Consider the following 27935-nt stretch of genomic DNA (forward strand, 5'->3'; position numbering starts at 1 on the left):
AAGTCAACCGTTACTCCGATGAATTCGTAACAGTGATACTCATCAAATCGCTTCTTAGTTTTTAATTCATTTTTATTTTTAAAGAACGTCTTCCGTAACTCTTGAGGACAAACTGAGAAGACGCATGGAACCTACTTTCAATATTTTATATTTCAGTGTATTAAAGTACATTGAAAATCCTCTAATTTAGGTTTTTTTTTTTCATAAGCGGTATAAACTCTCCGAAATAAATTCATACATTTCTAAATAATGTCGCAAAAGCTTCGTTACTTTTTAAATAATGGATAGACATTTCTCGAGAATAACCTAGTTACTTTGTAAATTTTTTTTTTTTTTTGAAATTCGCGCAAAGCTACCCGAGGGCTATCTGCGCTACCGTCCCTAATTTAGTAGTGTAACACAAGAGGGAAGGACGCTAGTCATTACCACCCACCGCCAACTCTTGGGCTAATCTTTTACCAACGAATAGCGGGATTGACCGTCACATTACAACGCCTCCACGGCTGAAAGGGCGAGCATATTTGGTACGACTAGGATTCAAACCCGCGACCCTAATATTACGAGTCGAGCGTCTTAACCCACCTGGCCATGCCGGACCCTACTTTTTAAATGATGGATAGACATTTCTTGAGATAATTTCATTACTTTATAAAAGATGGGTAGACATTTTTCGAGAATATTCTTTAGTTGTTTTTTTATATTTTAGGAAACCGTATTTTTTTTAAGTCGGCATACTCATCAAGTCACCGAAAAGAAGTTTGTTAAGATTTTCTTGCGCATGAGCTATCTACGCATAGCCATCCCTAACGTTGAACTGACGGACTAGAGGGAAAGCAGCTAGTCAACAATACCAACTTTTGATTCTCGGGTTACTTTTGTGTGACCGAATAGTTGAATTTGCTCCTCATTCTTGGGCCCGGCACATGGCCAGGTGATTAAGGCACTCGACTCGTAATATGAGGGTCGTGAGTTCGTATCCCTATCGCACCAAACATGCTCGTTCTTTCAGCCGTGGGGGCGTTATAATATTACGATCAATCCCACTGTTCATTAATAAAAGAGTAGCCCAAGAGTTGGCGGTGGGTGGTGATGACTAGTTGCCTTCCATCTAGTCTTACACTGCTAGATCAGGGACGGCTAGCGCAGATAGCTTTCGTGTAGTTTTGCGCGAAATTCAAAACGAACTAAATCCTCATTCTTACAGCGCCCCCATGATTTTTTACGCCAATTGGGCATGCTAACACCTGGACAATACTCAGTCCTGGGAAGAAGGAATTACACCACCTCAGTAACAAAAGCTGTAATAATTTAAGGACAACTAGTATACGTAATTTCTGAGCAGAATTAATATATATGTGTAAGCTAGTATATGTTTGTATATACAATACAAGTTCATTCAGTAATTTAAAAAAAAAAAGACAACCATTTTAATTGAACCCATTGTACACAATATACAATATATAAAATTCAGCATCAAATCTTCACTTTGGAATACATTTAAATATCACTTGTATCTTTATGTATATATTAAAACATTGATTTATATTCTGGCAATGAGGAGTGCAAAAATTCTGCACATATCTTTAATAGAATTTTTAACACTTGTACGAAAATCTAATATCTTTGGAAACTACATTATACCTTAAGTTTAATTAAAGTATCAACTCACAGGAACACCATGTCTTACATGACTACGGAAACATATCCGGAGCTTCTACATGTAAAGCGAGCAATGGTACATCTTGGTAAGCATAAAACAAACTCAGCACGATTCCTGTTACTAAATGCAATAATATCTGATTTCATATAATGTTAACGTTTTGTGTAGTTAATTGGAAAATTAAAAACAACCCGTTTATTCAGATTCGAGTTTGTTTTAAATATTTTGATTAAAAACTTAAGAACTTATAAAATGTATCTGTTTGCGCTTACTTATATTATAAGCCTCATGCCTGGAATCAAGACAGGATTAATTTTTAAAATTTATTTGTATGTGCAAAGATATACAAGAGACTATCTGTACTCTGTCTACCCCGGGTTTTAGCGTTGTAAATTCACAGCTAACCCATTAGTGATCTTAAAATTTTGAGGGAAAACAATATAGCTGTGGTAATGCACGTACTGATTTGATTATGTTAATCGCACCTCTGATTATGAAATATAATTAAATCCACGTTAAATTGTGGAATATGAAAACTGCAGAAAAAAAACACATTATTGTATTTAAAATTCTATAAGGAACTTAATGCAATCTGTCAGTGTTACTTCTTACTTGGGGCACGTACAGCGGTCTAGCAATAAGCCTATATCAAACTCATAGAAAACCCTATATGATAGTGAAAATGTTAGAAGATAGAACAAATATTTTATATAAAGTTTATAATTATTCGCATCTTAGTAAGTTGGCTTATCTTTTTGTAAGGTTAGAGATAAATTAGATTTAGTGACGGTGGTACTATGTTAATATTATACAGACATTCTAATAATTTTAAAATTAATTGTTGTGACCCTAGTGCTAACAATCGTCTTAAAAATACAAAGTTTACACTTTTTATGCCAGGTTGTAACAAAACATTCAAAGCATAAAGATAAGTGATTTTTAACACTACATTGTCTTAACATACAGCATTGCTTGGTTTGTAAAAGATTCGGGACACTGCCAAATCGAATCGTGGCACGAGCCACGTGCTCCAGCACCTAACGATGCCTATGGCTGTGCTATTCACCGATTTCAAATCTTTATTAATAAGAAAAGCTTACTTGCGAATATACGCATGCGCTCTGCCAGAATTTGAACCCAATTTTGGTTTATATCTCCCACTTATATTTTATAACAGAACAATGCGGAAACTTCCAAATACATTAGACATAAAAAACCATAAAAGTCTTAATGACCACGAAGTGCGCTTAACACAGGTTAGGCCTATTTTTGCACTCGATACGGTGTTATCATGTTTTTGTAATACATCTCTACATGTTAGGCCTACTTCTATAATCCGTAATATATTGACATGTTTCCGTGATACATCACCAAGTGCTCATTGCAATCAATGACTGAACATTTTAATCACAGAAAAAAACCTTTTGTTTGAAAAAACTGAACACTAATTTACAAAAAATCAGTAATCTTAATTTTGGTGCCCTGTCATGATTCGTAATAAAAGTCTTGACACATATTTCGTTTCAACTTAAATATATTTCAAAGCTTTAAAAAAGGCTTAGGCATTCTCAATAAATCAAGATGAAAAATAAAGATAAAACTGACGTTATGACATATTTATTACTATAGGACGCCACAAACAGAATTACCATATGGCAAAATAAAATATAAAGAAACTGAGTCCTCTGGTTTCACCACACATTTTATGCTACAATTTTAGTTTGAATAAGTAAAATTTAATAAAATCAATATCACAGTAATATAAAACCTTATTATTATGAACACATTAAAAGTTGTAATCTATTTTGATCAATGAGCAGTCAGCTTGTCTGAAACCAGTTCAATAACTCAAGTAATCTATCGTACTTTTAATTCCTTGACATATAGTTTGATGTTACAACTGTACATGCAACGCCAGTGCCAACACATTTGTCAGGCAATATAATAAAATACCTTCATTTTTATATCATACAAATGAACTGTAAAAACATTAAACAATAATAATAAACAACTAGGTGTAAAACGAGTCAGACCTATTTTAAGCTTAGACAGTCTTATGTTGTCGTAGCGCATCTATAAATAAGTCATTCTCTAAATTTATTAAAATATAAAGTGATGTTGATAGAGAAAATCTCAAGAAAACGAAATTTTGCAAAACTATATTATCAAGAAAATTATTTGTTATAAAACAACTTTCAGAGGGCAATGTTTATAGCTATAGAATAAGCAGTTATTAAAGTATTATTTCTTGTTCAAGTCTGGAGGTTTTAAAGTCAACTTTTAATATTCATCAAATGAAACTGCAACATTTAATTTTTTCACATACTTTATGCCACCTGTAGATACATCAGTGAGATTTGTACCGTACATGAACAATGTCAATAGCTAATATATAATAAAAGTAGTTCAACAACATTAATTGTTGAAGCAAGAATATAAAAGTAACTACAGAACGTTCCAAATTTTTGTTCACTTCGATTTTCGAATTTCAAACTAATATTAAAGAAGTAGGTTTTGTTTCATTTGATATTACTTTAAAATTCACCTCAAGGTACCAGTTTTTATCAGCTGGAATATAATTAAAGGAAAAAAATGTTTCATTCCTGATTTATGTATCTATGGAGGTTCGTAATATAAATATTTGTCTCGTGAATGCTGCATAAACGCCTCTCAAATTTATCGTGTCTTTTACGCTCTTTGAACACATAACACTCAGAGGCAGTAACCAAAAGCATAATAGTTTCAAATTGGGTGTTACATCCCACCACCGTGTTATAGTTTTGAAACAAGTCACATACCATTGACTGGTTGGTTTGGAAGACTGACATGTTTAAACACTGATTAATAATTGTTGATTGTCGTGAAATTTGTAACATGTGACTCATCATTCATCACTCTCAATAATTTCTGCAGTTTTATCTATAGTGCTAGAGAGCTTTAATGAATATTGTCTTTTAGACCAGTAGGAATCCCCCATCTGGCACTATTGGTGAAGTTATTTTCCCGATGTAGTTAAATCGTTCCGCTTTTCATATTCATCTAAATGGCAATGGATACAATGCATACAGACTACACAATGTCCTATTTTCTTCGCCAGTTTTGATCGTAGTTTTAGTGCAGGCCCAAGTTTCATTCCTAGATAAGTTGTCAAATGGTCTTCATTCAGAAGTGGTAAGCTGGTGCCATCTATGGAGTGTTCTCGGAATTTCTAAAAAATGAAGACAGTAACTTTAAATTTTATTACTGAAAATATAACATAAATTCAAACAAGTTTATTTTTTATACTTGGACAATTATAAAAGCATTTAGTAATTATTAAAATCATCGTGACGATTAATATGTCATTGTCCATAAACATTTAGTGTTTAACTTATTACTCTATTTCCCAGATGAAATTTATTCACTGAATCATTTAGTAAAGTTTCGGCATTCTCTAGAAATATCGTTATCACAGTACGTTCATGCGCTGACTCACTGTTTCATAATACAATCGTATAAAATTACAGAATAGTTCCAACTGGGTCAGAGGTAACTTACAACTCTAAACTATGGGGTTTGGTTCCTCGTAGTGGACAGAAGACAGTTAGCCTACTGTGTAGAATTGCGCTAAAATATACAAAACAAAATAATAACTAATAAAGCTCATAACATTCAGTGATTGGCACATTAAAATGTAAACTAAGTAAATATTGAAAGATAACCAAATTCAATGACGTTAACGATTTCTATAATGTACACTTATCCCATCGGAGAGCTTTCTCTTAGATTTGTTTGTTTGGTTGTTTTGAATTTAGCGCAAAGCTACACGAGGGCTATCTGGGCTGGCGGTCTCTAATTTAGCAGTGTAAGACTAGAGGGAAGGCAGCTAGTCATCACCACTCACCATCAACTCTTGGGCTACTCTTTTACGACCGAATAGTGGGATTGACCGTCAAATTATAACGCCCCCACGGCTGAAAGGGCGAGCATGTTTAGTGTGACCGGGATTCGAACCCTCGACCCTTGGATTACGAGTCGAACGTCTTAACACGCTTGGCCATGCTGGGCGCTTTCTCTTAGAATCGACAAATACGAATTTCACAGCGTGGGTTTTATAAAGCACACACACACACATACACAAATATATGCCAAGGTCTGACTTTGTCTTTTCTAGCCTACAATTCTAAACTTTAGGACGAACGTGTGCAAACCTTGAATTCTCTGAAAAAAAAAAAACAATGAAATATCTTACTATAACATTCACATATCAACGCAAAGAGAAAACAATGCACGCAAAGGCATTGTCTTCATTCTATCTGCAGTATCAGGATATAAATATTCTGTTGTTTTTAATAAATCGTTGAGTTAAGAAAAACAATACAAAATTAAAGAGTTAACTATCTGGAATAAACAGTAAACTTCAAGATAATCGTAGTGGAGTAACAGTTTCATTTCACAACGTTTGTAAACATCATATTATATATATATATCTACATAAAATATTCCGATAATTTATGAGGTTAGATATTAGCAGATGAGACCGATGTACCACTCGAAATTCTCGGCTTAATTTGTTTGTTTCAGAACATGTGCAAAGCTACGCGAACAGGGGTACTATGTAATTTTGAACTGAGGGACAAGAGGGAAGGTAGTTAGTGTGAGGTAAGAACAATATATATATGTTCCTACAATTAATTGTTGGTTAATAACAGCTGTTTTACGTAAGTCAACAACCCTTAGATTTTCCGTCAATCTAATAAAAAAGGTGTTTGACTGATGGTTGTAAAGTCAATTTGTAAGATTAAACAAAATATACTTCAACCACACAAACTTATGACATCTTATTCCCCTGTTACAAAATCAACATTGTCACCTACAATTAATTGTAACTTACAAAATTAGTTTCTTCGTTATATTTTTCCCGGATCTTATAAACATATGCCAAAGGGGCAGTTAAGTTTTTATGGAGGATAGGGGTAGGAAGAAATACTTTAAACTCTCTACATCAAGTTGCTTGGTTTAGATTTATCGTTTTTACACACCAAAAACAACTTAAAATAGTTAGCTGTTTAGATAACATGTGACATACTGTCACAATTAATTATATAGCGAACCAACTGATTTTTTTTTTTTATAATTTATTTTCCTCACCAAAAACGTGAATTGTGGCTAGGTTAATAATTAACGTTTTTTTAAGCCAAAATTCTCACGACTAATTTCTCTCTTCTTTTTTAAAGATCAAAATTCAAACCATGAATTTCTAGGTTTAGCAAAATGTGCTTTTCTTCTAGCTAATTATTATAATTAGCCGTGATTCTTTATAGAGGACAAATGGCTGGGATGCTTAAGAAAAGGTCGATGTACATTTGGTTAGTAAACTCAGCAATTATAGCCACTGTTTGGGGGTTCGTTTTCTTCTTAAGTGCTACTGCATCTGCGTTACTTTGAAAACGTTTTCGACCTTTCGGTCATTCGCTTAATCCATCATTATATGAGAGTTTACGCGATAAAGCCTCACTAGAAACTCCTTGTATCTCAACAGGTGACGGTGATGGAAAGCTTATATGTATTACAATCGTGATATGTAGGTTATAAGAATTAGTGATAACAGGGTTAAAGAATTCTGGGTATACAGTGAGTGTACTTTATTTGTTTTAGGATGTAACTTTTAATCTCCTTTTCGCTACTGAGAGCTGAAACCCAATAGAACACTCACATATATGTACTTGTACGAATAATTGTTAAGTCTGAATGTGCATAACGCACAGTGTCTTTTTCATTATAAAATGATTAATCATGACAGAATGCAATTTAACAAACTTAAAGGCTCTACTATGCTGCCACATATCTTATTGTTAAATATAAAACTTTAGAAACCAAAATATTCTAGCTGTTATTGTGTTACACATAGTTCATATGATTTGAGATATTATGTGATGTTAAAAAAATTACAATATTTGATGATATAAAGTCTGAAAATTGTGAAATAAAATAAGTAACTCAGTTTGTGATCATGCGTGTTTGATTACGAATACTATTTAATTTCTTTATTAGCGTTTTGTAGTTCACTAAATTAGAGCTTATTTTGAGCAATCAATTTAAAAAATATCGCTGAATTCAACTGGTCTTCAAGGGCTAAAAACGTATAGGTTCTTGTGATAACAGCTCAGAATACAGATAGTTATTTGTTGTAAAACCCACATTGACTATCAATCAATATCCATAATTATATTATGAGGTATTTCATTCAGTTTACTATTCAAGGGAAGAGAGATATGACACTTATCGATTGGTATGAAACTGATGAATCTGATCGTCGTCTCGTCTAATGTTATTCCTCCCAGCTTTGAGGTGTTAATACGTATATATAGAAAGTATTTGCATTTATTATATTCGTATGGATGAGTACAACTAGTACCTAGTGATGAATAGTCATCTTACGAGGAAATACACCTTTTCTCGAATACCTCATCCAAACTGATATAAAACTTACAGTTCCTCTTTCTATTCGTATTTAGTGTTTTAGCTTGAGCAGCACATCATGCGAAGCATGGCTGAATAGTTAGATCAAATACAAAAGGTTCACATTCAGTTACTCCTAAGTTAGATCTGTTGAGGAGGAGGGAATTCAGTTAGCATCATTTATCATCTACCAGGCTACTCTTAACTAAATAGCATGACTGGTTCTAATGTTATAACGCCCCCACATCTGAAAGTGCAGTATGCGCACATCGGTATATCGTGGCTTGAGTCTTGGACCTATCAATCGACAGATCTGCATGCCAGAAGATAGGTCGCATTGTTTCTTTTTTTCTGTTTCATCTCTGTAAGTATTTAGCAACAACACCCAGCACAATGTGGTCCCCTGTATCCAGAGTGTCCTATGATGAACTCAATAGCTAGAGGCTGCACAGTTTTTATTTTAGCAAAAAAATTCTAAGTATAATATAAGGGCTCTCCTAGATACTTGTAACTAAATAAAAAAATACTGTCTTATACCCAAGACTTAATAAATTTCTCCATATAAAAAAATATAACCAGTTTTCACCCACCATTTTTGTATCAACAGAACAATCATTTTTAACTTTCGGATGCAATGGTATAAATAAAGAGCTAATTGTTGAGGCTGGAGATTTGGATCCGGTGAAGAGCATGTATTATGAAGCAGAAAAATAGATTCAGTAAATTTTGGAAATTCTACATTTTCACTATTTTCAATAAAATTGGTATCCTGTAATCACGTTACATATAATCAAATGTTATTTTTGTCATTACAATTAGTAGTAACTAATGATTTGAAACACAATGAACGTGATCATCTCTTGCATAAACATTTACCAATAACGTGCTGCATCAGATTATTCCAAACTCTTTCTTTCTGCCATATCTTCACACGTTTTAAGATAGACGTTTGCAGTAATATTATTGTTATTATAGCAACTTAGTGAACTTAATTTTGTTTGTGTATATCAGGCCCGAAAGCAGAATGTTTGGAAGGGATGGGGTTCTAATATTTGGGATCAAACGCCAGAGCATACTGATTTTATGGGGGTTTGGGGCACATGCCTTCCAAAAAAATTAAAACTTGAAAATGGGTGATATGAGATTAAATCTGGAATCAGTTTCGCATGAAATATAGTTTTAAACAACTATATGGCTATTCACATAAAATCAACAAACATCCAATGAAAGTTCAACAAATCATCATTATGTTGTAACACTTTACGGTGAACTATACTTAGTTAACATAAACTATACTTAATTATCATAAATATGTATGTTTTATTATAATAAAGTACTGTACTATCTACATACAGAGTTGTTATTAACTGTTAAATTATATTACTGGTTTTAAATAACTCTGTACAACAATAGTATATTAATTATTTTAGTCATAGTCAATCATATACGTACTGAAATAACATAGTAGCACATTTCATTCTCCTGTCATTATTCAGCCAGTAGATGCTGAACTTTTACATGAACCCACTTAGAGGTAGAAAATTTTAATATTATAAAAACAGGGGGTTCGATCGAATCCCCCCTCGCACACATGTTTGGTTTTAATTAGTAGCTATTACTGTTACTAGCTTCAGTCTTTCAGTTTCAACTGCTGCACTAGCACTATGTTATTATAAATCATCAGCTTAATGTTAACTTTGAGTTTGACATTTGAGTCATGTGATCCAAAGTACTCTGAACATGGTTTTTAATGCATTGGTACGACGGAAAAACCTGAACGATGTTCCGAGTACATTATTTCTGTTGCTAAAAGGCCATTATACGTGTGTAAACAAAACTGGTAACGTTTTTTTCTCGATAAAATTGAAAGATTTACATCCTCACGACATAATAGTTAGTTAGTAGAAAAGATTTTCTTTTTCATTTGGGTTAGTATTTTATAATTTTTGGTTTATTATTATTATTTTATCAAACACTTATTATGCAAGTTATCGATTAGGCCTACGTAATTCGTCTACTAAAGTGTAACAGAACAGAAAAAGTACAATATGATTGGAGCTAGAACATTAATAATATGAGTTGATAACATGTCTTAGTGCGAACTGTGAGCCTACTGAGTATAGCAGTAGTTTGCGGTGTACTTTATAGTAAAGATTTCACATTGCACGCATGAAATAATAAACGCTCCTTCAGACGGGAGCTCACCTTGGTCACAGGAGGGCGCTTCTGAAAAAAATAGCGGAATCGAGCAGCATGCAACATTAACTTCAGGCATGATGATATATCTATCAGTGGGAGTAAAAAAACTAACAAACAAAAATAACATAATTTTGCTCGATCTTTACGTGTATTTTCTTCGTAAAAGCGGAAATGTGAATTACAAAATAATTTTGTGAAAGTATGTGACCTCGAGCGCACTTCCCATATTTACTTTAAGTTCGAGTCGAAAACATTTCCGATTGTGTAAATCAGTGTCCAAATTTCCTCTGATTGTCTTTGAAGTTCCGTGAACTGTGACAAATCTTGCAACCTTTGGTCGCTTTGCTGTGCCTTCGTGCGTACCGCGAATATGGCTAATTCAATGTGAGTCTTAAAGGTTGTATAAATCTCCTAAAATTCACATGGTTTAATGGGTTTCTACAAAATCAAAAGAAAATGGGGAGTTGGGTAGGATGATGACATGGTTGTTATGCAGCGGAAATTCTAAATTTGCTTTTTGTATATCTAGTTAGATTCGCTAAATTACCGAATGAAGTCTGTACCATGTTTATTAGTTCATTCAAAAGTAATGGAGTTAGGATATAATTTTAATTTATGCTTATGCAAAAAAATAAGGAAAACACAATTCTATAATTTTTAAGAAAGTTTGTTCAATTGAGGGCCCGGCATGGCCAAGTGTGTTAAGGCGTTCGACTTGTAATCCAAGGGTCGCGGATTCGAATCCCAGTCGCACCAAACATGTTCGCCCTCCCAGCCGTGAGGGCGTTATAATGTGACGGTGAATCCCACTATTCGTTGGTAAAAGAGTAGCCCAGAAGTTGGCGGTGGGTGGTGATGACTAACTGTCTTCCTTCTAGTCTTACACCGCTAAATTAGGGACGGCTAGCACAGATAGCCCTCGAGTAGCTTTGTGCGAAATTCAAAAAAAAAAACAAAAACTTGTTCATTTGAACTTTGTGAAAAACATTTGAAAACATTTTAATGTACATAAAGCCAGAGGTGTGCTGTGAAACAATCTGAATCAAAAGCACCTAAAACCTTTCTTAATCAACAACATATACTACGTTTTTCAAGTACATTAATGGTTTGATTTATGAGGTGAAGGTTCAATGAAATTAACAGTAATAAATTTAGGAATAATAGTGTTAATATATGAGAGAAAACTAAAAACTAATGCCTAAATTCAACATAGTTTAAGTACTGAGAATACAGTATTATACTAAGGGTTGTTTTCTTAACGTTTCAGCTATTATTTTTTCTAAATTCAATATTCTTGTGTTTTATAGTTTTATCAGTGCAGTGGGCTAACAACCTACTCACTTAAATACCTGTTGAAGAATCCGCAAGCGATTGCGGCCCTATGTTCCTTGATGGAATCGAGTGGTGAATGAATGAATGAATAGTTTTATCAAGTATATAAACAAAAGTTTCTGGATTCAATATTCTTGTTTTTATAGTTTTACCAAGTACATAAACAATAGTTTCTAAATTTAGCATTCTTGTTTTTTATAGTTTTACCAAATATATAAAAATAGTTTCTAAATTCAATATTCTTGTTTTTTATAGTTTTACCCAGTACATAAACAATAGTTTCTAAATTCAATATTATTGTTTTTATAGTTTTATCAAGTACATGAACAATTGTTTCTAAATTCAATATTCTTGTTTTTATAGTTTTACCAAGTACATAAACAATAGTTTGTAAATTCAATATTATTGTTTTTTATAGTTTTACCAAGTACATAAACAATAGTTTGTAAATTCAGTATTATTGTTTTTATAGTTTTACCAAGTACATAAACAATAGTTTCTAAATTCAATATTCTTGTTTTTATAGTTTTACCAAGTACATAAACAATAGTTTCTAAATTCAATATTATTGTTTTTTATAGTTTTATCAAGTACATAAACAGTTATTTCTAAATTCAATATTCTTGTTTTTATAGTTTTACCAAGTACATAAACAATAGTTTTTAAATTCAATATTATTGTTTTTTTGTAGTTTTACCAAGTACATAAACAATAGTTTCTAAATTCAGTATTCTTGTTTTTCATAGTTTTACCAAGTACATAAACAGTAGTTTCTAAATTTAATATTATTGTTTTTATAGTTTTATCAAGTACATGAACAATTGTTTCTAAATTCAATATTCTTGTTTTTATAGTTTTACCAAGTACATAAACAATAGTTTCTAAATTCAATATTATTGTTTTTTATAGTTTTACCAAGTACATAAACAATAGTTTGTAAATTCAGTATTATTGTTTTTATAGTTTTACCAAGTACATAAACAATAGTTTCTAAATTCAATATTCTTGTTTTTATAGTTTTACCAAGTACATAAACAATAGTTTCTAAATTCAATATTATTGTTTTTTATAGTTTTATCAAGTACATAAACAGTTGTTTCTAAATTCAATATTCTTGTTTTTATAGTTTTACCAAGTACATAAACAATAGTTTTTAAATTCAATATTATTGTTTTTTTGTAGTTTTACCAAGTACATAAACAATAGTTTCTAAATTCAGTATTCTTGTTTTTCATAGTTTTACCAAGTACATAAACAGTAGTTTCTAAATTTAATGTTATTGTTTTTTATAGTTTTACCAAGCACATAAACAATAGTTTTTTCATGCTTACCTGCTGAGGAGTGACTGCTTAAGATCACCAAACCGGTTCCATTTTACCTTTTCTTTTACATTTTATTTTTGTAATATCATAGAAACACACAAAGTTTCTACTGCAATAGTTAGAAAAAAGCTGAAAATGTTTCTTTCTTCCTCTCTCTCATTCTAGGTATGCACCTTGAAACTGATTAAATAAAAGCTGCTATTTTCATGTATGTTCGGAAACTGCACAACATTTGTATAGGAAGTATTTTAAAAGTGATATCAACGTCGTGGAAGTTAACTTTGCGGGATATGTTTAGAACATTAATGCAATTTTAAAATTAAATTTTAGTTTCTTTAAATTAAAGAAATTAAGTTAAGGAATGCAATTCACTTGTTTTTGAAAAAATCAGTTGTTTTTAAATTAGTTTGGAAAACATTTTGAGAAACAGGAATAATAAACTGGAATATTCCCTGATGTGCTTCGAAATAAATTTTCGTTTATGTCTGGCATTTCAAAAAAAAAAAAAAAAATTCTGAAAGTCAAGGCTTTATGCTTTTTAACTCACGTCAACCTGATTTTGTCATGGGTAATGCAGTCAGTCATATCGCAATTTTTGTTTAATACGATAAACATTTCCGAAAGATATTTTTCAGCTAAATTAAATTCGAACGAACTTCGCGTTTTGAACCTGTACCACTAAATAAAACAAACAAACCCAATTAAATGTACTCATGACTAATATCAGGTGTAACTTCTGATCTCTAATCCACTAAAATGATTTTTAAATGTTCCATAATCGTTGCAAGAAGTTTTTTCAGTGAACTCCTGATATGCTTTTTAATCACACCCACCGGTATGTGGCAGTATGAACCTCTTTCTGAGAACTGCCTTATAGTTCATTAAAATATAATACAGGGTATTCGGAAAGTCACTGTGCAGTTTTGTAATCATATTTTATTCAGTCTATTTCAAGCCAGCAACTGATAGCGGTGTTCAGAAACAAAATAAGAAGGATCTAGGCCTGTATTGGTGCCAACGGGGTTCACTTTCAGCATTGTTTATAATTGTCATTCATATTTACCTCCTGTATTCTCTATTGAAACATGTCTGTTAACAAATATATAACAGCACAGTGACTTTCCGAACACTCTGTATAATTAGTTTCCGCTCTAATATAGAACATGATAATCTTACCGTATTTGTCGTACACGATAATACTATTTTACACACAGTTCCGTAATTCAAGATTTTAATCCAGGTGTCAGTGAATAAAATGATCTATCTAGAGGTTATTGTCTAGTTTCTACACCACGAGATGTCTATATAAACAGCATTTATTTAAAGTTAATTTTCTTGAAAATTAGCAAAATATGAGCGGAACTTATGAAGAATATAATGTATGATTTACTTGGTGATGTCTGCTATTCTTTATCTTTGAAAGTAACGAAATATCCTTTAAAAGCTAAAACTTCAGAGCGAACAATAGAAAAGAGGAATAACGCTGTTCCCTTGCACATAAATAAAACTTTCTAAAAAAAATTAATAAAGAACAATGATGAATAAAATTTTTTTTTCAGCCTACTTTCGTGGCCACTACTGTAGACATAGATCATGATTTATGATCTTATTGTTCTTGTACATTAATTCGCGCGTGCAGGGGCTTATTACACGCAGGTCAATGCACGCGGCACGTTCCATACAACAAACACTCCAGGAATTGGTTAATGGAACAAGATTTTTTCGTACGCCTAATGTTAGGGCTAGCAGTTTGTTTCTAAGAGAACCGGCTCTCTTCTCTCCCTGGTTGGACTATTTGTTCGTTGCCTAGGGCGTTACTTGAATAATGAGAAGATTTAGATCACCCAACCTTCAGTTTTATCTCTGCTCTGATTTTAAATCATCGACAGTTGTCGTTGTTAAAGGCGACCTACAAATAATAATAAACAAAAAATCCAATGAAATAACTAACAACACTTCGAGAACTGCCATGCTGTCTTTTTTCTTTTCATGGTCAAGGCCACAGTTGATCGTCTTTCAGTTATAAAGTAAATTTCTTCGAAACACCCCACTGTTTTCCTGCAACTGGCTGTTTGTAGCCAGTAATAGATCATTTCCAACCGTGTATACTGCAAGAGGGCTTACAACACCCTACCACCTGTTCAACACCACACCATGAACAATTACGGGTAGAGTCAACAAAAAACAAAACAAAAAACAAACAACCAAAACATATGCATTTCAGTTCCCAACATACAAAAAGGCACATATAAATTCCTAAACAGTATGTAACTTAGCTTAACTACTTTGGATCGTGAAGGGGAACATAAACAGAATCTGCAATGGAGCCAGAACCCACACCAGCGATTGTTGACCCAGGACAATTGCTACAGTTACGGTGGTATAAATATCCTGTATTGTAGGAAAAAGAAATAAATCATTGTTTATTCACACGGCCTTATCCATTGCTTCTTGTCCTCACGTATTCACGTAAACAATACTTTTAAACCACACGTAGCCGCGCCGTGACTGTAATACTAAGCTACAATCCTCTTGAAATTCCCGGATGTACAGCATGCAGAACTAAATAAGATCACCCGCTGCCACTTCTATCAGTTTTTTTTTTTAATGCAGAATAAAGATAAGAATTGCGCTAGGAACAATAAACAAACAAATAGCGTTATTTTTAAAAAGTTCAATGAAAAGGTGTGAGCTTCCTCTAGAACTACTGAGTGATAAAACTGCTGGGGGAACCAGTCTGGATAGACGAAATTTAACTGAAATGCGAGTCATTTTCGGTCGAGTTTATTTAGTACGACACAGAATTATGTATCCAATTATGTGAGATAAGTATGTTGCTCGTCATTTAATAGTTTCGATAATATTTCCTAAACTGGTCAGGAAAAAAACTGTTAAATTTCTGAAGATTCTAAATGCTTTGTTTCATTGGAAAGTTATTATATCAGTATTGAAAAAACAGTTTAAGAATCGCTATTTATTCTTTATGTAGGATATAAAAGATGAAAACATTCGAAAACTGAAGAATTAATATGATATATCCATTCACGAGCAACCATTTAAAGTCTTTTTCTTCAATGAAAAATCAGATACGCTTGTCAGCGCGTGTCATGAAAGACGCTATCACAGTGTTTTAGTGTAGAAGATATTTCGATAAACGATTAGATAAAAACGAACGTGCTTCAAGGTACGTCGTTGATCAATACATTACTATACAATTACTGTCTGTTTGATGGCATAACACAGAATATTAAAGAGGGTAAAGGATATTTCTACATAGTTTAGTGATGATGCTCAATCTCTCTCTGCTGTATATTTGCCATAGCTTTAAAAATAACTAATTGGCGAAGACTGTTGTATCTTTCAAACTTACATTACTGAAGTTAGAACTATAAAAAGTCGCAGCATTACATTTCAACATAATTTAATTTTCAAAAGTTATTTTACTGGTAAATGTATAGAGGTTTTCATGTTGGTGTTACTTATTTGAGGGTATAATTTCTAAAGAATCATAGACAGAATATTTTTAATATTTCTTATGAAAAGGATGGGCAGATAGTGCGAATAACTTAAAGCGATTTTAATGTGAAACGACGTCCTACACTGATGAAGTATCTTTGTAGATTACACTAGAGGAATGATACCACATTTTAATGTACTTGAAACAGGGTAACTTAAGTTTATAGGACTGGAGATATTCTGGGGTGTGTTCCAGGAATGAGAACCCTGACGAATATAAAACAATCACAGATCCACTATTAAAAGTATTTATTCAAATTACCTGTTTCCTTTACAATTACAGGGTGAGGCCAATGTACCCAGGGATAATGCCCTTCTAGTTTTGTTTTAACGTTCTAAGTCTTCCGTAAGTCCGGAGACCTCGCCACTCAGCTGATCATCTCGCTCTATTCAGCTGCTAGATAAAGCAGTTTGAAAAAAAGAATATAGTTTCGCGTTGGATTTTTACTTCATACACCGATAATTTCACTAGTTTAGATTCATTACATGTATGTGGGGTCGTTTCTCTTCATTTCCAACCAGGATCTGGTGCCAAAAAGCACGAAACAGTGTATGTTTCCAAGCGTCATGGGTCAGTGGTTACAGACGTAGAAGAACACATCTTCTCTCTTTTAAAATGACTCATGTCAGCAAATAACATGTCTGTTAATTTCTCTTCCGGAGATAGGTACTACAATATGTTGGATTTCGCCTCTACAGCCCTAAGGCATCTTAAAAAAGAAAACATTTCTTGTTTCACTGCTACTGGTTTCACACAGAGATAGGTCACTCACTCAGATTATACAGTGATGACCTTCCAAAGATATCAAGAGAAGAAAAAAAAGGCGGGGGTGGACAAATAGTCTCTTTGAACGATCACGCATGCTCGAGACAACTATAATTGTATTCGGTAGCTATGCGCATACGCGTACCTTAAAACATGGGAAAGAACTCCGAGCTTACTATCATTGAATGAGTACAAGAGGTTTCAGAGTACGTAATTTGTAATTCATCTGCTCAAACGCTGAAAGAAAAATTGACTCATTCGGTGCGTGCCCTTCTTAAGAAATCTCTCACGACTGTGTCATAATTGTTTGTGTCTAACATTTAATAGACATCTCGCTGACAACTTATTGTCACCAATTTCTGTATGACAGCTATCATTGAGAGGAACTATTCCATAAAATGGATAAAGATCGTAACTTACAGCTCGAAGCTAGCTGGTGATTTCTAATATCATACTTCCTGTTTAAGTCTGTATGCAGACTGAGTATGCGTTGCTCGCTAGATTTCGATCCAGAGAAAGTGCAGTCAGAAATAGTTAGGTACAAATTCTAATATTCACAATATATCTCGATTTAAAGTTCAACAATTAGGCTCTGTTCCCGGATTTGTAACCAAGCAGTGATCCGTCGTTAGTTTGTTTTGAATTTCGCGCAAAGCTACACGAGGGCTATCTGTGCTAGCCGTCCCTAATTTAGCAGTGTGAGACTAGAGGGAAGGCAGCTAGTCATCACCACCCACCGCCAACTCTTGGGCTACTCTTTTACCAATGAACAATGGGATTGACCGTCACATTATAACGCCCCCATGGCTGAAAGGGCGAGCAGGTCTGGTGCGACGGGGATGCGAACCCGGACCCTCAGATTACGAGTCGCACGCCTTAACACGCTTGGCCATGCTGGGCCTAAAGTATGTGACTTGATACTTTTTGTAGGTCAGAGGACGTATTCCCCTGTAAAAAAAAACTTTTTTTGGAAAAGTCTTGATACAAATGGCATAAGGTTTTCGTATAAACCTACTCAAAAGCTATCTGCGCATAGCACCCCTTATTTTAAACTAATAAATCAGAGGGACGAGAGCTAGCTAATAGTACTAACCGCCAACTTTTAATCTACTCTTGCCTGATCAAAGAGTAGAATGTGAGTTTCACTTTTATTGTGAACTCGCGGTCCCAATATGAAAGGCGCGTTTTACTAGGAATCATGCTAAACCAAAAATCATCAGATTCATATTCTCTGCATGCTAACCACTCGGCCACGCCCAGCCCGTTTTGATACAGATGTGATAAACGTGCACTAAAACACGTGTCAAAAATATACCCTACAGATGTACTTGCGTAAGTCGAGAGGCCAGGTATAACACTGCGTTTCTCACGGAATTCTGTACTATCATCTTTTTGTAGTCCTGCCACAGAATCTCACGGTCAAAGAAAAACTACTTTAGTGTACCGTCCCGTCTAAGGGCTGGGAAAAACACGACTAGTTTCGGAGCTACCGGTTCGAATCGCATCTTCGGTGGCTTTGGGTTACGACCTTTTATTATGTAGGTAATAAGCTTAAAGTTCGGCTTCCAGAAATTATGATATAGTCAAGAGTTTCTTTTCTCTTTTTCTCTTGCGTTACTAACACGTCTGACGACTGCAGTTACAAATCAAAATAGAATCAACATTATAATATAGTTAAAATGTGAAAGTTTTTGCATTTGTATTGGGATAGAATGATTATTTCTAAAATATGAGCGTTACGTTAAGTATAACTGCATAACTCCATAGTAATATATATCTTTTCTTAAAATATTTCTTAAATACCCAAAATATTTAAATTAATCCATTTTTTTTTCACTTAATTTCTTAATTAACGGATTCAAACGTACATATATTAAACATTGACCAATATCCTATCAGATAAAACAAAATAGTCTGTCAGTTACTTATAATCCCTCTACTTATTAGTATTCAAAAACAAAAGCTTATCCTGTACGATATTATTACATGGTTACTTGGATTTACTTGTTGGCGTATACTGAATAGATTATATTCGAAGTAGCTAGTTGCTTCCACAACTATTTTGAAACTGGTAAAAATAGTAACGTCACACACAAAAATATTTAAATAAAAATTCTAATGGTTTTTAATCTGTAGTTCAGCGTCTAATAATATCAAACTGATGATATAAAGTTTTTTTTTCATAAATGAAAACACTAATGTTAAAAGATTGCATTTAAAGCTCTAATGAACACATCATCCAATCCATTTTAAATTGTAATACTGTTTTTTAACAAGAGTAAATTAACTTTATGCTGTCTTCTGACAATACAATACAAGTGGTAATGAATGCACACAAGTATACTTGAAGTTCCAGCATACTAAGTTTGTGTATATCTGTGTGTTACTTTCATATGCACGGGCTGGGCTATAAAAGTTTGTACAGATACGTTCACTTCTGTGAACAGTAAAAGCTCTGCTTCCGATAATCTTCTCCTGATCTTATATGTGAGGTGCATTCTGTTATCTCTCATATATTCAGTAAACGTGTTTTGTCTAGCAGTAGTATTCTTAACTGTGTGAGAAAGGTGAAATGTGTCTTATAGGAAAGGTATCACAAGACATAAAGACATACACAGAAGGGGGATAAACTGTGTTTGTTTTCTTAGAGCAAAGCCACATCGAGCTGTCTGCTGAGTCCAGGGATAAACTGTCTATGATATCTAGTCCCGAGCAATGAAAAGAGAATTTAAAAAAAGATTAAAAAACGAAACATTTGAGACAGTCTAACCTAAAAGTACCATTCTCTTAATTCCAACTAGTTGTAGAAGGTTTTTGTGCAAAATTACGCGATGGGCTATTTACGATGTCTCAGGAATCGAGCCCGAATTTTGGTGCTTTCAAAGAAACAAAAAATAACATGAAAATTGCACACTACTTAAAACAAACTGCTGGTGGTGGTTACATAAAATTATTTCTTGAAGTTAGTGTTTCAATTGTAATGGCTACATGTATACATGTATGAAAACCATAGCCAAATGTGAAATGGTTGGGTCAACTTATATTTCCTGACAAACAATCAAAGCAAACCTTAAATCTGAATAGCACTTTCTTTAAAAAAATGTTAAGTTTCGTAATAATTTTAGAATGTGTTTTGAACCTTGTATTAAAACACAAACGTATAATAGGCAATTGTATAATATACACAATTTCAAATTTAAAAAGTTATTTCTTTTACTTTAAAGAAAAGGTCTAGTTCATTTTCTCACATTTTAGATTATTTTATAAACTTACTTACTTTCGAAAACTCAATTATATTCTAAAATACTACTATAATATAGATTAATACAACTCTAGTTTTCCCTAATTTATTCTTTGTTGTAATATTTACAACTGAGTCAAAAAAGCGTATTTTGTATATGTAAACAGGAAGGGAAGTGAAATCCTGGAATCGAATACTCGAGAACAGAAGAATACCTAGAGTAACTGAAATGAGACATACAATATACATGAAAATAAAATTAGCATCAACTCTAATCCTTACAACCAGTACGGTTATATCTTAAGCTCTAAGCGTTACATCCTATATAGCACTGAAAACATCAAGTGAATTACGCTTTGAGAGTTAAAACTTGGACTGTCTGGTGAGTCCAAGGAAATGTGGTAAATTTTACTATTCATCAGCTCTGTTTATCAGTAAGGTATCGAAGCATTAATGTCTTGACCCATGTAATTTTGTCCTCAAATACTTGTTTTGCAATCCCACCTCTGTACCCACCCCTTTTGTTTACCCTTGGGATGCTTAGACAAGACTTCTAATACCCTAATTCACACTATTAACCACCGATTAGCTAAGCCTTTTCCCTATTTGCTGTATACGCTTGCTTACTTCGTAATGACGTGGAAAAATGCATGGAACTTTTACCCTAGAAAGACAACTCAAAATCGAGTTCCGGATTTTAGTATTGTATGTTGGAACTTTACCACTGTCCAATAAGTTTCTCGCAGCTGAGAAAAGATACGAAACATAAAACATTTGTCTCTATTACAGCATAAGAATGTAACTAAACATTATATATTTTCAAAACAAAATCGAACATTAAGTTTTTATTGCAAACGATATGTGAAACTTTAAAATCAATGAGTGACGAATGTCTTTGTTGTCATGGTCACATAACCCGCATAATGAAAGTCATAAGGAATCGTTCTCCTAGTCATCAGTAGACCTATAATGATCTACTGATGACTTGTGTACATGTTATTGTTTTATCGGCTCATCAAGTAGCTAACCATTTATTTGGTGTTAAACCTGTTTTGTATATAGTTATAAAGAATATTTTCAACGACTTAAAGACGGTTTCACTGGAACGAACTCTTGACACTTAACAAAGAAAAGAAAATAATTTTAGTTTTACCCGAGACTCTTTTAATATCACATGCAACAAATAATTACACTTTTGAACATATACTTACTTCAGCATATTCGGCACAAGATTCAACTGACGTCACAAACCTCACAACGTCATCAATAGTCCACAGTGCAACCTCACTAGCATTTGACTTGTTTGAACAAGATTTGTCGGTACAAAAGGAAGGACAACGAACTTTATCAGAAGATTTGGGCGAGGTCCGAACAGGTGAATTCTCGGATTTGGATATTTTTTCGTCCAACAAGTTCGACCAACTTGGAGTTTTTCGGACGCTGACCTTTGACACAGGATCATTGTGATTACTTGTAAACGATTCTGTTTCTGTTTTTATACAGCCAATAATATCACTAATGTTTTGTGAAATAGGCGAATACAGTCGAGAACGATGCGGTAATGTATCAGTGGTGTCCAAACGAGGGCGCTTTGTTGTTCCCATCGTTAGATCTAAAGGATCAGATTTATTCTCTGACTCAAGTGGTCTCTTATTTGCCCCTCGAAGATAGTTTTCCAGCTGAGAAGCACTCTGCGCACTGGCAGTTCGAACTAAGTTTAGAAGGGTCTGTGAAGATGAAAAATCGCCGAAACTGAAGGAAACTGTACGGTTCTCTCCAAGGACAGGAGATAACTTGTGGTGGCCTTCTAATTTTCTACTGTTGTTGTCTGATGGTTCCGAAGTTCTTCCCAGAAGTGGAGAAATTCCGCTTTTGTATAGATGAGTTTCAAAAGGTCGGGCTATCCCATTAGGTTGAACAAAACTAAAGCTGAGAAACAAAACAAAATTACATTTGGAAAATAAAGATGTTGATCAGAAATTGAAGTTAAAAATGGTTTCTAAAGTCAGTTAATGTGAAATGTCATTCTAAATCTTTTTAAGTACAAGTGAAAGTCGATAAGGAAATGATCTAGTATAACTGGTAACAGGTATACTTTTATAATAAACTGTTGTCTAGAATGTCTCTTTTGTTTTTTATTTATAGCTATATAATGAATAAATATTAAGTGTGTTTACGCTAACAACAAGTTGTTGCTAGTGTGAATGATGAATTAAATGTTCTAAGTAAATATTTATCATACTACTGACTCAATTCAGCATTTTCTTAAAATAAAATTGAACATTTTCATCAATTACAACTTGTTAAAAACGTACGTAGTTACACCAATTGTTTCATCTCTTTTAATAACCTGTATGTGTGAACATTTCACATAAATCTATTTTCCATGACTTATTTAAGTCTGCTGTCCAATGACTCACCGATATGTATGTGGATTTATAACCCGGATTGCAAAGAGCCCACTGTGTAGTTTTGTACTTAGTTACAGACAAACAAACTAAATTAAGCAAATCTTTATACAGTTATAGATTTACTTAAAAGAAATGTATGTGTCACGCTGAACAGACAAATATATTTAATCCCAGTTTTTGTGGCATGAATTTCAAAAAATAGATCTGACTTATTTCTATAAAACTAAATACGTCTTGACAGCTTTACTTATTAATTACGGAAAAGTAGTATCCCTTATAAAATCTTCAGGGTTTAAAAAGAGATCTCCAAAAACTTCAATAAAATGCAAATCGATTCACCTGAAACTGATGTATATGCCAAAATAAATAAGGAAAACTAAGTTTAATGTATATACTTTTTTTTGTAAAAAGATAAAAAAAGTTTCTTAGTTATTAATATTTATTTATATATAATTACTGTAGACGTATTCAAGTTTCATTTTTCAACTTTTTTTGTTCAAGAATTTTGTTTCAAAAAGTTCCCGAAAGTCTTCAATATGTTGAACAAAATTATTACAAAACTTTTGTTAATTAGTGTTACTACGGTGAAACTAAACGAAGGGAATAATGAAGCTAAGTTTGGTACATTGGAAGCTTGACAGTTATTTCAAATGCTTACAGTACTTGTTCATTTACCAGAGACGTGCATTTGGATCTTTAGAACAAAATTCAGAAGATAATTTAAATAACGTTTTCTAAGCCTATCTCAAAATAATTTCGAGCTAAGTAACAGAAGACGACCACGTTTGGCTAACCATAACCAGGAGAAAAAAAGATCTGACTTATTGCTTCAAGTTTCTGGGTAATTTGTTGTTAACATTTATTTGTTTGGCAAAATTTGCTACGAAGTTAAAATGTGTATGAAAAAACACAAATAAGTTTGTGTGTTTTCTTATAGCAAATAATACATCGGGCTATCTGCTGTATCCAGAGAGGGGAATCGAACCTCTGATTTTAGCGTTGTAAATCCGTAGACTTACCGCTGTACCATCGGGAGACAAAAGAACACCCAGAAATTCCTAAAGCTATTTACAGAACTATATAATTCAGTGTCGACGCTAGGCACCACTCGATACGTGCGATTTACCAAAGAGAGACTAAGAATGTTAATTATGATTGTTGAGTGACATCAACCATTAAATGCATAGCAAGTTTTCGAAGTCAAAGTTCACTGACGACTAGTTCTTGTATCTAAATTATATCTAAGCATATTATCTCTAGCAATAAATTGGAAGCGGCGTCTTAACAGAAGCTTATACAAAAACAGCTACTATCTTGACAATACCTCTGTTAAACACGGTTTGACCTATTATAGCAAACTTTTTCTTAATATTGCTGTGATAAGTCTTAATAGACAATGGACTCAAAGCTACTGTTAAGGAACATGTAGGATGAACTAAATGAATAGGGGTCAAAAGAGCTCATCCACGTATGAGCTGTCGAAAACTAACTGTGATGATTCTGTACTACTTCCGTCTATCATTTTACATCGCTCTGCAGGGGCGCTGGCGGTCATGTCACAGTCAAGCAGGTGTTTATGCATGAGAAGCACACCTACATCGCTCTCCCTATAACTGGTCTTTCTGAACTAGATTCCTCGCCCACGGACCTCCTTCAGAGTGACCAGAGGGTACGTGGCTTAATTAAGGAGCTAACCAAGGCAGACAGACAGGGAGGGTTGAGAGCAGTATCAGATGAAGCACGCGGCTCGTTCCTCGATCTAAGCAGCCCTCGCCCAAGCCAAGTGTGGCTCTAAAGGCCAGGAATACGTTGACCCACAACATCCGCATGCCTGACCGCTCACGTCCTTTTGTATCTCTAGTATTTTTCAGTTAGCCCTGAGTGAAGACTTTGTCTTAGACCCGTAGACCACTACTTTAAATAATAAGAGCTGTTACACCGGCACTATCTTGTCAGATTATTAGAAATGGGGGACAGTACAAGTGGATAGTTAACGAATATTGTGATGATACACTGGGCTGTCCTTCGAAGAACAATGGGTTAAACTGTTTATTTTTAACCCAACGCACTTTAGGATATAATGCCAGCTTCTCTTCAATATGATGCTTCGATAACAGTTGGTAGAAAAAAGTTTAATTATAAATGTACAGCCTTAAGTTTTACTTACGACAGTACACTGTTAGAATTGCTAACGTAGTTCCAGCTTCTAACAAAGGTAATTGTTTTTAAACAATGCAGTCTTGCTGTTAGTATGATATTTTCAGTCTTAACAAAGTTAGCTGCTTCAAAATAAATAAATATAAAATTAAGGTCAATATCTTACAAAGAATAAGTTCAAATGAAGCATCAGTTTAAAGTTGTACACCTAGTATGATACGTTTTTACAAGTCTACTAAATATGAGAGCTCATGAGTTACTTTTAAAAAGGTTTTGTTTTTACAACTTATCTTTTCATAATACAGGTAGCATATACATATATATTATTGATACATATAATCACTTGTTCATGTTTACTTCATCCAAGATATAATCTTTTATCATTTTATTATTATACCAATTTATATAAATGAAACGACCATGAACTCCATAACATGTTTTATTTGCTCAACGATTTGGCTTTACGTCTTTCTTAGGAGCATACGTTTCTGTAATGAATTACCTCACTCAAATTAAGGTCATTGTATTCTAAGAATTAAACCGCTCACGAAACGATAGTAAAAGAGGAAGCCTAAGCCGGAACGATTAATAAAATTAGTTAATGTAAATAAGTTACTACCTGTACGAAATTTAGTTAAATTGAAGGGAAGGATCATTCATTACATTTGTTCATATTTTTCTCTAAGAAGTTATTCCTTAATTTGTTTTTATATCAGAAATCATCGGCTCTTTTAGGAATTCTAAACAGTCTCTCTAACAACAGGAATGAACATTGCATGGTATTCTCTTCTGTGTGGTTTAATTATTAGAATACAGCGGTATTAATTTAAGTAACAAGGTTCACTACAGAAATTAAATGTTCATGGGAAGGACGTAAAAGCGAAACGTTTAGTAAATAAAACAACTTGTTAATATTCTATGGAATTCACAGTTGTTTTATTCATTCGAAACAATAATTATGTCTGTTTCAAGTATGATGTATGTAGTACCTATACTACGATCGTAAAGAACACAAAGCGAAACTTGGTAACTAAATATCGCTTTATTATTATGTGAACTGCAAACTAATACAAATCAAAATATTTTCCTCTTTAACATAGGTACATCTCATAAAAGTTATTTGTTGTAAGTGAAGACTAGTGCTCAGTCTACGAAGCGAAATTATGCGCTTGGTTACAAACATCATTCATAAACAAAATTAACCCATCACACATTACATATTTTCGTAACGATTATGTATAGAAGAGTTTATAAAATAACATATATATACATCTGATACACTCAATATTTAAAACCCTTATAGTAATTACGCGCTGTTATTTTGTGTGGGAGCAAGCAGATTAACACAAAGTCATTTGGACAATCAAGACAGAAGTAGAACAAACAAAAATCTTTAACGAGTTTGAACACATTTTTCTTTATTTAGTCGTTTACTTAACTCAAACCCATGTTTCTTATATAAGAAATACTCGCTGTTTATGCTTAGGAAATTGTAATCTCCATATAAGTGTCTTACACATACCACGTTAGGCCTACTGAGATGGCAAGCCCACTGTTTAAACAGGCCTAGCCCATTCATCCGTCTCAATATCGTCCGCTCACTGCTTCACCCAACACGCTGATCAGCTGTAACCGTTGGGCTTCTAACAGTCGCTGCAGTTGAGGATCTTCTCTAATTACAGGCCTCAGCTGACCAGGCCTCAACACTCAAGTACCACCGCCCATTAGAAACCCTGAACTTTACTTCAGAAATGCGCGTGCCTGCATGCCACTCACCACTCCTCGGTCATACCTTTGTGAGATAAAGTTTTCATTTACTTTCATCGTAGATTTCTCAACTTGACAGGAACTGTACACCAAAGAATGTCACGTGCTTGTTGTTATTCCTCTGTTGTATCAATCTTTACGTGAAGTATTTCTCTGCTAAATGACTTTTAACATTATTCATGCTGCCATGTTGATGAATTAAGCTTTTGTGACAAGACTCTCAAGTTGCATTTTCCGCTTGTTTTTTTATCAGGGGCGAAAAATTTTCAGTTAGAGAACCCTCCTCTTGCAACCTTAGTAAAATGTTGTATGGCAGTGAAAGTCTAGATAACTTGGAAACTAGTATCTGATAAAAAAAATTCCAATGCACACAAAGCTAATGTTTTCGCTATATTACAAGTAGACGCAAATATCGTGTTACAAGTGTTCCATGTATTTACTTACAGTGATAAACTGGGTAACGCAGAAGTTATTCTGGGCTGACGTATGACAATAAAAATATATCAAATGTTTGAAAGAGATGATAAAGAGACTGAAAGTATGTTCAATTTCACATTTCTATTTTCAATTGTATTTGCTAATAAGAAACTGGTTTGTTAAGTTGGCAGTGCTTGTGAATCGTGTAGTCTTTGAATCGCTTCTCATCAATTAACATTAAAGTAAGTCCGATTTAACTCGCGATATTATACTAGGTAGACTGTACACAGCTAGTGAAAGAACATCTGGTATTATAAAGCATAGAAACAAGCTTAATGCCTTCGCTGAACTGAAATACGTGATAAAAGAAAGACCGGATTGATCTCTGTGACAGTTTGTTTGTTTGGAATATTTCTTCGAATTAAACAAAGACTATCTACACGCTTTAGCCATCCGCAGTTTTTAACTATAGGGAGGGAAGGAGGGAAAGCAACTAATCAACGATATCTACCATCAACTCTTTGGCTACTTTTATCTAACCTAATAGTGGGATTTAACCATCAGATTTTCAGCGCACCCACAGCTTCGGAGGCAGAGGAGGGGAACGCCTATTTGCAGAAAGAAGATACGACCTTGGAACTTCGGATTCACAGTCCGAGCCTATGATATAGTAACTAAATAGAAATGAATGTTAGATAATTGAACG

The 27935-nt window shown here is 33.6% G+C and overlaps 1 protein-coding gene across 1 annotated transcript; it reads right to left on the reverse strand.

The window, feature by feature from the left end:
• Positions 1-1403: 1403 nt before the first annotated feature.
• LOC143223037 (uncharacterized) lies at positions 1404-26928 on the reverse strand. Its single transcript, XM_076450412.1, has 3 exons — positions 26568-26928; positions 21689-22406; positions 1404-4868 (listed from the first exon to the last, which is right to left on the reverse strand). Exons 2-3 carry the CDS (start codon positions 22079-22081, stop codon positions 4656-4658), a joined length of 606 nt encoding a protein of 201 aa, XP_076306527.1. The 5' UTR covers positions 22082-22406; positions 26568-26928; the 3' UTR covers positions 1404-4655.
• Between the last annotated feature and the right edge of the window lie 1007 nt (positions 26929-27935).

The sequence above is a fragment of the Tachypleus tridentatus genome, chromosome 8 (assembly GCF_004210375.1).
Source record: "Tachypleus tridentatus isolate NWPU-2018 chromosome 8, ASM421037v1, whole genome shotgun sequence".
Classification (NCBI taxonomy): domain Eukaryota; kingdom Metazoa; phylum Arthropoda; class Merostomata; order Xiphosura; family Limulidae; genus Tachypleus; species Tachypleus tridentatus.